This window comes from Scophthalmus maximus, chromosome 3, assembly GCF_022379125.1.
Source record: "Scophthalmus maximus strain ysfricsl-2021 chromosome 3, ASM2237912v1, whole genome shotgun sequence".
Taxonomy (NCBI): Eukaryota; Metazoa; Chordata; class Actinopteri; order Pleuronectiformes; family Scophthalmidae; genus Scophthalmus; species Scophthalmus maximus.
The window spans coordinates 20,406,931-20,421,162 of record NC_061517.1 but is presented as its reverse complement, the minus strand read 5'-3'; the positions used below and the strand labels follow the sequence as shown (position 1 = coordinate 20,421,162).

General features: G+C 43.6%; 1 protein-coding gene across 2 annotated transcripts in view; it reads right to left on the bottom strand.

Moving 5' to 3' along the window:
• The window catches only part of LOC118317107 (plexin-A1-like), a 238,660-nt gene that overhangs the window by 63,510 nt on the left and 160,918 nt on the right, over positions 1-14,232 (bottom strand). For both annotated transcript variants that reach the window (XM_035645565.2, XM_035645566.2), the window contains exons 11-12: positions 7,061-7,157; positions 1,890-2,113 (exon numbers count right to left, since the gene is read on the bottom strand). In XM_035645565.2, the coding sequence (XP_035501458.2) occupies positions 1,890-2,113; positions 7,061-7,157 (321 nt within the window). The remainder of the gene's footprint in view (positions 1-1,889; positions 2,114-7,060; positions 7,158-14,232) is intronic.

The following is a 14,232-nucleotide window of genomic DNA, read 5'->3' as shown; positions in this document are numbered from 1 at the left end:
AACGTGGCGCTCAAAGACGCCGCGCCGCTTTTCTTTGCAGGTGATTTTCAGAACTGTAACACTGCGGCGAGTTTGATTAGAAGAGTTTCTTGTGGGTGCTGCCGACTGTGAATTTCAATGGTGAGCCCACTTCCTCGCCCCGTGCTGCCTTTCGCTCTGCACCGAAAAACATACACACGAGCAAGATGCAATAGTGACGTTATTTTCGCCTTTTTGCACTTGAAAATCCAGAAGTCGTGCACATTAAGTGGCACTGTATGTGAAGAGCACATAGCAAAATGGTGGATCTGCTTAAAATGTTTTTTTTTTTCTTCTCGACTGCAAAATGAACAGCGGCAAAATAAAGTCCCTCCAGCTTTTGTACGCAAACTTTGATCTCAATTTAAAAAGGAGACAAGGAAAATAATGGACGAATTGATATTTAAATCACCGTTTTGTTTTGAACATAAAAAAAACAAAACAGAAAAGGCTGTTGCGTTGCCAAGTATCACCAAAGCAGCTGTCATAGCCGGTTGTGGACGGGTGGGTGCAGCCCTGAAGTTCTGTGTCGTAAGATAGAAACAAGTGGAGCAGTTTCCAGCGTGCTCTGCACAGTAGCATGACATATTGGATATTCTTGCTGGAGGAGCTTTTGATTTCTTTTCAGGCTCCGTCCTGTTCTATTTTCGCATTGTGAATATATAATTACTGGTCTTGTTGTAATGGTTTGTGGTATTTATATCAGTTTATATTTGTACGGCTAAAACCCTACGCAGGGCATCTTGTTTGTTGTTGATTTTTTCCATTACAGTTCTATAAAAGTGTCCTTTTATTTGTAATACATTTTTTAAAAGAAAACGGCACTATTGATAGGCATAATCTGTGACTGAAATATTAACCAAGGGAAGGCCCATCAACAATATTTTTTTTCTTAACTAAATGTATATTTAGTATATTTCAGTATAATCTAATACTTGAACTACCACTTGGCAACAACTAACGCAGTTTAAAGATGTTAAAAGAGACCACGATTGAATTTTATTATATCATGTTATATTCTATTACGATTAAAACGAAACGGTCGCGCTGGTTTCCATCAACTGCCAATGTAGCATCTAATGCTATGTTGATTTTTTTTAAGCACTGGCTCATGGAAAAGGCTCTATATAGTGTGTCACTCATCTACAAAGGTGCACATTTCTGTGATTTGGAACACACTCTGCTGTGTGTGAAAGGAAGACCAGCTCAGCTATAGCCTAGAAACCCGACCAATCGGTGAGCTTATGTTTATGCGCTCCTGCCGACGGATCTGTCCCGCCTCCAGTCAGGTAGATTTCCATCTGTCCCAAAGGCAGCCCGGGCCAATCGCAGCCATTCAGGGGAGGGGTTTAATACAAATTGCAGCATTATTGAATAAACTGGACAATATATTTAGTTCAAGAGAAGAACAAAACTGCACTTCCAGCGTTTGTTTGATACGCTTCTTCACACGATAGTTGCTCTGATCGCTTGCAGGTTTATCCAATTGTGGTCCAATTGTGACCACTGAAAATCTAAAATGAACTGAGAAGTTCCAGACCTGCTTGCGACGTCAAGCCACTGCTCAGCACTCTCTTTTCTCTCCCCCGCCACAGAACTGTTCCCATTAAACGTTGACTATAGAAAAGGGAATGTGTTTGTGTATAGCCATAAGGAAAAGAAAGAAAGAAAGATACTTCTTTTTAAAAAGTTGAGTATATACACACTGACTCAGTAAACAGAAATAAGATTTCATTTTCAGCCATGCGGTAACAATTATGAACTCGCGGCCACACAGGAAAAAAAGAAAAAGTGCTGCCTGAAAGAACATTAGCATCCTCTGAAATACACTCATTATCAATAAACCCCAAGCGCAATACGCACACACTTACCTTAGTGATCTTTGGATGGGTGCAACGGCTGTTTCCAGAGGTGGCGTGCATCCAGCCTCCACCCTCAGCCAGCGGCAGCGGGAGGTGGGAGTGTCCTCCGCCGTTGCACTCCTGCCTGAGGGAGCACTTCCTGTCCAGGACGCACCAGCCACATTCGAACCTGGGGTTGGCCTTCAGGCACATGCCGCAGCTGTCCCGCAGCGCTCTGCACTTGTACAGATGGGCTGGTTGGGAGACAGGGAGCGGAAGAGATGCAATATGACCGAAGTTGATTCAGGGATTCTAACATTATCCAGTCACTGGACAGCTTTGGAGAATGACATTTTCTCAGCAATTGAGAGTTTTTGATTATTTTCTACACTTGGAACTTTCTAATTTGGCATGATTTGGTTTGAGATAATGTCATATTGTTATTTAGTGACACAAGAGTTTGTTGCAGACAGTTTCTTTTATATCTCAGTTTTTCAGAAAGAGTGACTAAAGAATCGCTGTATGCGAAAACATTGAATTTAGCTAGTTTCAGCGAGTGCTGGGCAAGTAGTTCCCTATCTTGCTTTTCTTTCTAACCTATTTTCATGTCACTGCTCCAGCTTGAAATTCAATAAAACTTAAAAAAGCTCTACACTGTCTTAGAAACCTTAATTCATTGAAATGCATTCAAAGTTGCATTCTACCTCTTTCATTCTACTAGAGAATTCTCATTTCTGATGAACGCAAAGTTCTGTAAGTTGTTAATTGGGGGGGGGGGGGGCATGGAGGCAAAAAAAAGAAGTAATCAGGCTCGTTTGTGCCTTTGAGTGCGAGAGAGAGCGAAGGACCGGCATAAATGAATGTTAATCACCTACAGAACACCTAAAACCACTCGGAGGCTGTGACGATGAGAGAATAACTCCAAAGATATTTAGAGGGGGGAAAAAAAAATTAAAAACATGAACAATCGAGGAAGCCTAGAGGGATATTACAGATATTAATTCAACAGGTAATGTCTTCTTACGCCAACAGGGAATTGATAATTTGTTGTGTGTAAAAAACATTCCCTCAACTCTGCAGAGTGGAAAAAGTCATTCAAAGTAAAATATATATATATATATAAAAATACATAAACATAAATAATGAATGAAAACCTCAAACACCTGAGAAGTGAGAGGAGAGGGAGATGAAAGAAAACAGGGAAGAGGGGGAGGATCATTTCCAGCTGTGCTTGTTAACAAAACAGCAACAAGAATTGTTCTGAATTTAAAGATGGCGAGGCCCCGCGAGGGCGAGGAGAATCAGAGGAAACCGCCAGGAAGAGCGAGGGAGCGAGAGGCTTAGAGGGAAATGAGAGGATGAGAGAGGGGGGGGGGGGGACCTTAACTAACAGACAATCTGAAAAACTAACAGATGAGTCGCAATGCGAAACAAGAGCAGAATATGACGGTAAAGCGTTAAGTTTCTTTTGATTCTTGCTTTGATACCATTTGTCATCTGCTAATCTGTATCAAAACGATCTCAGTTGATCCGCTGTTGCCAAAACCTGCAGGGCAGGTTTGTTTGCCGTCACACCAGTCAAACAGATTTGAAATGAATTTAAGTGGAAAAACAAAACCAAAAAAACCAGCGCAACATAGCATGCGAGAATCTCCTCCCTCCGCCTCCTCCCCTGCAGACATACGGCGGCCGGACTTCAAAGCGAGCTTCCTTTTGGATCCGTCTGCCCGCCTCGGCCCCTTCGCTCGCCCTAATCTGATTAGCCACGGCTCGGCTTAAAAGTAGCGCGCCCTAATTAATCTGAACCAAATGAATGATTTAATTAACATTAACATCTCCACTTTACACCGGGGCAAAGCCGGGTCAGCGCCGAGCCGCTCTGCCTGCGACGGATAATAATAATACGGCTGCGAATTCAGACAGAAAAAAGAGCGGGACGCAGCGGGGAAGGGATTAATAGGGGATGGAGAGAAAAGGGAGGAGAAAAGGAGGAGAAGGTCTTTATGAGATTCATGAGTGAGGATGGTTTTATAATGCACGGTTTTTAAGGAGTTTTAGACCTTCAACACTATGCATTGCATTGAATTCATAATCGTACTGGGTAGTCCGCGAGGCTTCAGAACAAAAACGCATAATATACTGCATCTATTGGGGAGTGATAGGGTTGTTCATTTATTAATTACTCATCCATTACCTCGCCAGATGTTTCAGAAGTCTGTGTTTGGGTATGGTTTCTTTTGAGGAAACACAAGTGGCCTGGGATGCTGCCTGTATAAAACCCTTGCTTCTTACTCATAGTCATAAGGGAACGAACACACACACACACACACACACACGATGCCCCGCTATCACACTACACACTATCCTGTCACATGTGAAGCGCTCACTGAGGCACAAATCCCCGGGGCCTCCCACAAGAGCTAGCTGGATGACTTTGCTCCTAAAAAACCTTATATTTGAAAGATGGACTCCAAAATCCCCGTCATGAGTTTTAGTCAAAGTCATCGAGATAACGGCAGATAACGGGGAAAAAAAGAATAGAACAAAGAATTGCATTATCTTCATTGTTACACAACAGTGGCCCATAATCCCTCACGGCTTCACTGTTCAACTCCACAGTGAGCTTATTTTCAAAATATCAACAGTGATCTGTGAGGAAATGTAGGGATTTGGGTTGTGTCTTTAAACAGTATGAGGTTCAATCACTCTGTTGTGTTCCTGTCCCAATTCCTGTCTTAATATGCTAACTTTAAAGACTCAGTGTGAGTCATAGCGTCACTTTGACCCAGAGGAATACCCAGAGGAAAAGCCGGCTGGAACATTGTGGCAGACACATTGTATCTTTGTCAGTGGGTCCCTTTTAGATCCTTGGTGTTTTGAAAAACTAAAACCATGGGGGATATTTACGGCACATTTCACTAACAACCAAGTGGCAACCCACCGTGACATCAGCCATTGGTTTTGGGAACTGCCCGGTTTAGTAAAGGTTTTATGGAACCAGACGTAGGAGCGGGCGGGTCGGTCTGACTGCAACCATGCACCCATTGGGCGTGCTAGCAGTCAATCATGCTGTGTCCACACCCAAATGCATACCATGCTTTACTGTCTGTTTTACTTTAGAGAAGACCGCAATTTACAAAAATGAACATCATGTTGTATTGGAGAAGACTTGAAACTAACGATATAAAAATGAATTTAGTAATGGGAAGATTCATTTTCTTATAGACTTCTGTAGAAACTGACTTCTTTTGGTAACCAGTGGAGACGCCCTCATCTGGTCATTCCAGAGAATACAGGCTTCAGGCACTTCCACATTGACTTCATTTTATGGATCCTATTTTATATACACTCCATGCCAACAACATGTCTGCAAAATAAATTACATTTCTGATGTCTAGAAGGAATTATATTTTGATCAAGCATGCTGCTAATATCATATCTAACCGTACAGCTGAGGCTGATGGTAATGCAGGCAAGTGGCCAAAAACCAAAGTCCTGGACTTTTTAACAATTCCACCTGATGATCAAGCTAGATGAGTGTCGCTAAAATCAACAGGGGTTCTGGTCTTTGCATGAATGTCAATACAAACTCTTTTGGTAATTTATCCCATATTTGTTGTCTTGATATGTATTTAAGTCTAGATTAGTAGATTCCTGTGTTGAGGATCAAACGTGGATCATATGGACAGACAAGCAACCCCCTTCATCGCACTGTTTGGGTAATCCTGCATCATGAGAGCTGCTTAATTTTGTGGAAGAAAACAAGTTATAAAATAACAAGCAGCTGATCCAGTTTACTAACTTGAAATAAACTGCGCATGAGACTACTTAGATGAGACTGTCCGCTTGTTTGAAGTCTGAGGTTGAAACTCTCACGCTCGTGAAAGTGAACCAGACCGGAAAAGGCAGACGTACTGAACCTCATTCACTCAGTATTACATAACAACGTAATGAGATGAAACGTTACATCTGAATATATTTCTGGCTAAAATGTTCAATTAAAGGCATACATGTTCAACCACCATTTGCATAATTACTTGACTCATTAAAATGTATGCCGATTCAAGTGCTGAATAACTTATTTATCAATGGTTGACTTCTGTTAAATACTGACTTCTGATAAGGACCAGTCACCGAATCCTTCGTTCAAATTACGGAATTCGATCCATCTGCTGGATTGTGGGGAAGGATGGCATCATTTAGTTTGCTGTGACAGCTTTAGTACTTCTCAGCACACGTCAAACACAGGACACGGGTTCGATCCCCACAGAGAGTCGCTCAGCACCGAACGACAGAAAAGCTTAAGGGAGCACATTTTAAACAAAATTCACGCAGGCAGTAGAATTAGGTCATGACCGATAAGCAACTAATTTCTCAAGCAATCTGCAAAATTAACTGTGTGTGTGACATTAATCAAAATGAGGTCAGATGCGACACAAAGGATGTGAGATTGAAATGTGCGCGTGCGTCGTCTTCAGACTGAAGCCAATGGCGAACAGCGGAGAACAGAGAGGGAAGGGTTTGTTAATCGGACTCTGCGTGTGCAAATTCAGACTTGGTGACACACTTGAGAGCGAGACTTATATTATCTTGTGTAATGGGACGTCTAAAATCATTAGCCTCCGCCACCCAATATATTACACTTGATAAAGAATTTAGAATTGGTAATTGTTTTCCACTTCATGAGCAAATAGCGATTAAAAATAACAAATGCCATCCCTCCATGTCGCTTTCTGTTTTTCTTTATCAATTCCTTTATTCTCAGCTACCCCCCCCCCCCCCCCCCCGCACCATTACACAGTGCATTTATCATCCTGCCATCCAACCATAACTCTCCCTCTTCATCCTTCCTTCTCGCCCATCTCTTTCTACATTTTTTTTATCCGCCTCTCCAACATCCATCCCTATTAATTTCTGCGTTGGATGTTTGTTTATCATTGGTATCCATCAATCACTGCCTCTGCCCCCTTCTTTCATCCCCGAGACAGGAATAGTGCTTTTCCAAACGAATGGTACACTTTCACCTTCCTCCCTTCCTGGCTGTCAAAAAATTAAATTACAGATTTTCTCTTGAAGGGGGGGGGGGGGGGAGACTGCACACGGCAATGCCACTTAACAGGAAATCATCGCTGACAGATAAACAAGCAGGACCGTCTCCAATTTCTTTCTTTTTCTGCCAAGCAACAAAGAAAATGCTCTACCTTGAATGTCAAAGGGGTTGTCTATGACAAAGTTTCCATTCCACACCACGGAGAGGTCCACTGGCAGGTCGCTGATGTCGCTGCCCTCGTAGTCATACTGAGAGAGGTTGAGAAACAGAGAGACAAGGAGGGAGAAAGTGAAAATTCTTGATTTATACTTGATGCAAATTTGGGGGATTGTATGAGATATTGTTTCATTTGCATAGTGATTCGCAGCGGCTTGGTCATTGCAGACAGCGGCGCAGCCCAGAGCATGAACGCAGCACGCATAAATCCATATTCACCGAAACAGACACATTTCATAAATACACAGAGAAATAACAGATGGGTTACAGTTGAGTGGCCATGACTGAATGCAGACGAGGGCTGAGGAGGGGGAGAGATGAGAGTAGGATGGAGGGAGAAAGGACAGGACAGGTGAAGAGAGGAAAAATGGGGGAAAAGATGAGGAGAAGAACGGGATGGGGGAGGAGGAGGAGGAGGAAGAGGAAGAGGAGGGGTCGGGACGGTAAAGGCAGACAGAAATCGGACACTGGAAGACATGTGAGAGGAGCTTATTCATTTACACATGAGCTAAGTGGTGGGATGAGGGCGAGGGAGAGATAAGATACGGAGAAGGGTAAAGTGAAATTGGCATTTCCAATTTGCTCCCTGACACACTTGATTGTGTAGACACGGTTCAACCGCCCTATGTGGGCAACGGGGCCTGAGTGAACACACACACACACACACACACACACACACACACACACACACGCACACACTCGTGATAAAGTCAAAACTTTTCTCAACTCTACTCTGATCTAACACCATGACTCAAATACCATCGTACCAAGGAGTGACTCGGATACTCACGTACAAGCATGACGACATTTTCAAGTTGAAAATGAACAACCACGTCTTAAACGAAAATAGATTTGTTCTGTCATCATGCAATTGCTGCCTTGATTAAGTCGTGATGGAATCGATGAGGCTGGCGCCAATGCAATGAAAAGGGTGGAGCTGCTTCAAAATAATGAGCTGGTCGTCCGCACGCCAGCAGAGAAGCTCTACGCTGCTGCAGCGCATGCAACGAAATGGTATTATTTCATATGTGCGATGGTTTCGGTTCAGCCCGGAGCCTCGAGGAGAAGGCAATGTAATAAAAAGACAAACAGAAGAACTTCAACAAAAGGACAGGGGGGGGGGGGGGGGGACATTGTAAACAGGCACAATGTGGGAAGTCTGCATCACTATTGAGACAGTGAGAAGCCGGGAGCAGCACGGGCCAGTGAAAACCGCAGGATTCCGGGAGGTCAGCGGCCCCCGAGGAGAGGGATTCAACCAAAACACTCTCTGGCCACAAAGGAACGGCTGATTGGTCTTATTCCCTTCCCACTAGTCCAGTGCGATCCAAATCCATCACGCACGGGGTAGGCTGTTGACTTTATTAGCATCGTCATTACGTCCCACTGGCTCAAGGTCTGTGTATGGCAGCCAAGAGCTGGAGAGAAACCACAGGACCCACACACACACACACACACACACACACACACATGCCCCACACACACTGCTCCTCTCCTCTCTGTGGCGTGGCCCCCATTAAACTTTAAGGGTTCCGACTCGCTTGCCGTCACCAAAAACACTGGGTGAGCTTGTTCTCTTGTCAGCTCCCTGCCCACCCCGCTGCCCGCCACATCATGCCTTATTCATGCTGTCACATGGTGTAAAACGCCGACACAAACCACACAGTGACACCGCGCCACCAGTCGCACCGGGCGATCGCCCACTGTCTCAACTCGCTTCCCCGGGGGACCCTTCGGAGTAAAGGACGGGCTGCAGGCAGATCCGACGGAGAGAGAGGGAGGACAAAGAGTCAGGGAGCATCAGTGTCAATACGCCCCGTTCTCTGGGGGACCACGAATGTCAGTGTTAATTCAATCAAATAGTATTAATTCACAGTGAATGACACTGTTTGTGTCAGTCACCAGTTATTTCTTTACCCCGACCTCTGAAATTTTAATTTTTTGAATGATATTTAATGATGGTTTTTCTTTTGAGATTTAGAAGGTTGGACGGCACCTCATTTTGCCTTTTGAGGTTTTGATTTGTTTTTGCCAACAATGCAGTGATCATCATTAAGTGGTCACAGCCATTGTCTAGTGGATACACTTATTTTCTATCTATTCTCTTTTTTGGGGGGGATGCATGGGCATCACTGCTGTTGCTTAGCAGTTGCTATATGACAGCATGATGTTTGATGCTTGAAATATATGAATGATTGAATGAATAATTGAAAATATTATGTTGGTTTAAAGATTTTTTTTGATTGTTTTCACACAATTCTTGGTGTTGCTGAGGTGTTGCTACTTTAAACCTTGGTGTTGCTATAGCAACACCAAGCTACCCCAGGTGCATATTTCTGGAAGTGGTTTGGAGGCAGTGGTGTGACTAAGACCACTGTTTAGATTTTTACATTTCAACCTTGCATGTCACACAAGTTATGTCAAATTTACCTCCAATCCTATTTCTTTTTTTTTAAGTCCTTCTAATGGCATATTAAGAAACTGTAGCCGTCTTTTCTTCAATTTATTATCCATGCGTGTGTTTTTCCACATTTCCAGCGTTTCATTATGTTTTTGTCTCTCAGCCATCCCGCTCTGGGTTACTTTCTTGGCCTCCGTATGGGATATCTTCCATACTGGGAATGTTTGGAATTTTTTTTTTTGTCCTGCTGGGCCGCAGCTTTTCATTTTTTTTTCCTTTTGAATAACTGATCATAGCTATGTGCATTCATATAGTGAAGGCTTGGCTTTCTTCAATAAACAAATTGCTCGTCTCTGAAATGCTTATAATAAAGTACATTCTTTTCTCCACTTATTTCATTGAGCAGCTGTTGATTATCAGCATGCAGCTGACTTTTTTGGGGAAGAGCTTTGATGTTGGAGTGGTACCACCAGTGCTGTTAAAAAATCTGGAACCCTGCGGGGTGGAAGTTGCTCTTCCCCCACTGAGAGGCCTCTCTGCTGGCCTGCTGTCCTGACTTCCCTCCCCTGAGCGCCCGGAGCTGCTGGAGATGAGTAATCAGACTCATTACTGAAGCCTCTGGCCAGCTCCTCCGTGTTACTGCGTGTAATTAATCTACCTGAGCCAACTCGTGGTGTAGCCCCCCCTCCCCGAGGGAGGAGAGGAGAGGAGACGGTGGAGAAAAGTTGGTCGGATGTAAGTGGAGGAGATAAGGGGGAAATTGAGAGGACTGAGATGAGGAAAAGGGGATTAGGACAGCAACGGAGGGGCAACGAGGAAAACAAGGGGAGGGAATGAAATGTTGAAAGGAAGAGGAAAAGAAATGAAGAGAGAAGAGCAAACAGGACAAAATAATAAAAAAAAGTTGCGGACAGTAGGAGGAGTTTAAACGAGGAGGAGATAAGGGAGGGTACAGTACACAGAGGGGGAGGGGCGTTGAGAGGGGACAAGGGAGGGAGGTGAGGTGACAAGAGGGGGAAAAAAAAGGAGAGGGAGGGGAGGAGGTGTAAGAAGTACAAGGTGAGCACAAAGCCGTCCCTGGCCTCATTACAGTAACACACCAGTCTGGCTCGGGTTCATTCGTTATCTGCTCCCGCACTCGTTTATTCTCTCGCTACATGAATCGTCTCCATGGATTGCATGTCTCCGCGGACTGTGTGAATAGATATGGCTGGTGTGTGTGTGTGTGTGTGTGTGTGTGTGTGTATGTGCGTGAAAAACTGCCAATGTTAAGAAAACAGAGCAGCTGGCTGGTGAGAGGAGGAGAAGGTGGAGAAAAAAAAAGCGAGAGGTATGTGCGTGTGCGTGTGCGTGTGCGTGTGCGCGTCCGTGTGCAGGTCACCCGCCTGTAATTAGTCATGTTGAAGGATACGCTGAAGGATAGTGTGTGTTAAAAATACACCGCTTACACACGCCTACACACACAAGTGAAGTCCGCCACCTCGGTCCCATTCATTTCAGTTCAACGGAGCTTCATTAAAAGAAACACTTGCTGTTGAATTGTTCATCTTTTCATTTTGTTCTTTTCAATTAGAAAATGCAAATAGGAAAATTCAGCCGACCTGACGTCACCTGACAACTTCAATTCTGCGCTACGCCTGCGTTCATCTATTCGCTATTGATTTCTTAAAAGCACACGATAGAACATATTTAACATCATTTCCATAACATTTGTAGTGTCATCCTGATTTCAAAAGTTTATATCCAGCAGATCTGCAAACTGTTCACTGGCAATATATTCCATCCATTTAGTGGTGGAAGAAGTACTTGAATAAAAGTACCACAACAACAACAACAACAACAATGTAAAAACACTGTTGACAAGTTAAAGTCTTGCATTTATATTTGATAATTTCTCAAAAAACATTATGTAAATCAAACCATCATCATCTTTTGGTGGAATAGCTAAACACTCAGAGACATGCACAAGTTACTAGTAACTATGCACAAAGATAACTGTGAAATAAAACAAAAAGACAACAGTAGACTAGAGGTTTAAAGTAGCAGAAAATTGAAAAACTTCAGTACTTCAAATCTGTAGTGGAGGGCAGTGTGCGAGTAAAGGAAGTGATGAAGAGGTTTACAACCTTATGTATGGGTCAGAGAAGACCTGGCCAATGGTCATGTTGCTGAGTGTTTACAGCACTTGCGACCAAACTGCAAAGTGCATCTGTGGCCCGACCCACGTGACCTCTGACTGCTCCCCTGAGCAAGTGCCCCTGCACCTAAAGGTGAAAGGTCACAGTGCAGGAGCAGGAATCACCTCAGAGAGAGCAAACAAAGACTCTCTCTCTCTCTTGCACAGACTGAAGCAACGGATGAGAAGTTGTTATTTTAGTTCAAAAGGGCAGATCGTTTTTACTATGCCAAATGCATCCGAGCTGATTCTAAATGGGTCACGTATTTGTCGTCTGTGACTGTGAGAGACGGGAGACTATAGAGCTGAAACAAGGAGTGGATTAGCCATGCTGTTTCTGTCAGCAGGAAGGAGCGAGAGAAAACCTGCATGTAGTTTAACAACTTTCTTGGAAATGAGGACACATTATAGGCATCAATGCCACATTATAAAACTTTATTAGGTAGCACACAAAGTTTTGTTTTGACAACTTGACATTAACTTCAGCATTCAGCTGTGAAATCTGTGTCCTTTTCCAAAAAAAATTAAAATCAGAATCCTTGTCTTTAATTCCCAAGTGTGAATGCAGACGATGTTCTGAGTCCACATCGGAGTCATCAGTGCTTCTCATAGTACTCATAGTTGAGTGCTAGACTCAACACAAACCCCACTTAGGTCGTTTTCTACCACTGTGCCCTACAATACCTGTTCATGGCAACTACATCAAGATTGTTGTGGGTCTGGTTATGTTGAGGCAAGTCAAAGCTTTGTGTTAAGGCCAGGGTACGATTGTTGTCTCGGAGAAAGTCAGCACTGATTTAAAAACGAAACAATACGGAAACACCATCATTCCCAAATATATGTTAAATGTTTTAATTGCCAATAGTGTATCAAGTGAATTAGCTCAAGCATTGTGCAATACTATTTTATTTCCATTTCATGCTATGTGTGTATATGTATTTCGGAATGAAATATTGCGATTTATATTCCACGACATTTATCTTAAAGCTACAGTTACCTGTTCAAATTTGACATTTCTGTTCCATTCCACTAAGCAAATCAAAGGTATATATATGGTAACTTACACGACAGCATGGTGTACTGCACAGGCACCGCGTGTGCTATGCAGTATGCTTGTGGAAGTTAGTAGACGTCGCGTTAAGAACAATTTGTGGATCGTGAACACACAGACAGTCTGTCACCCTCCCAAAATGTACTGTGCTGTGAGTGTGCCAAACGCATGTGCTTAGAGTGGGTCGTTTCCACACACACACACACACACACACACACACACACACACACACACACACACACACACACACACACACACACACACACACACACACACACACATTCATGCACACATGCACACACAGCATTTGATAGGCTGTGTGTCAGAGTAATAAATCATGTAAAGCAGGTTGCTGGTTGTTGCTGATGCTACAGTCTCCGTCTGCTCCACATGATTAGGAAGAAGATCATGTGGAGAATCTCCGTATGTCCGCTTCGCATTGGGCTTCCAAACCCCTGGGGAGGATGCGTGTGTTTGCCCATGAAACAAACCAGTATGGCATCCATGTAGCCCGCGTGCATCCTATCTGTGGGTGCCTGGGTGCGCGTGTGTGAGTGTGTGTGTGTGTGTGTGTGTGTGCACACGCCGGCGTGTGTTTCCCTGTAAGCATCCTACTGTGCAGCCATGCATACTTCAGGTCCCTGGAGTATTTGAGTATGCGAGTTCAATGTTTCAGTGTTTGGTGAGGGGCTAAATAATGCACAAAGAGACAGTAAGATGGAATGGATGAGTGTACATCTACTGCTGGCTAATTTTCTCTGTGATTTATTACACTCTACTGTCCCTGTCATAGCCAGCTGTGATACATGTACACACACTCGCCTACTGAGAATATTGAACACAACGGTAGCCAGCGTGCAGGTTCTCAATCATGGCAGGATGTTCTACTTTAAGCGTCGAGCCTCTGCATTAACTCCTGTGCTCCCATTGTTCCTTAAAACACAGTAATTATTATGTATGAAAAAGTAATTACTGGTGAGGGGGGAGGCAAGATAAACATGCACACCTGGGCCGAAATACCAAAATCATCGATATTACAATTATCAAAAATGTGTGTTTTGGATCACTCCAAGCTATCATGTTGTTTTTTTTCTGGCTGAACCGGAAGGAGTTTCTTTACTGAATTCCCGAAGGTCTAAGAGTAAAGCTGCTTTCAGACATGCACTGAAGTCCGGACGTTGTCAAACTCTGGAAATGTCTGAAAACGGCTTAAGTGAGTAACAGGGTTGCCTTTGTGATCCACCATTGGTCGGTGTGTGCCATGTGACTTACAGAAGTTACTTCATCGGTCGTCTGGCTGAGTTTTGGCAGTCTTCCCATTGGTCATAGCTCCTTCAAAATCAATTGGCGTGAAAAGAAATTCTATTATAAAACGGGTAGCTCAAATCCAACGATCTGATTGGTTCATAGCCGCGGTATAATGAGCGTATACCACGGCTATGACGTCCGCGACTGAGGAAGGGGTTTAGATGTGAGTAG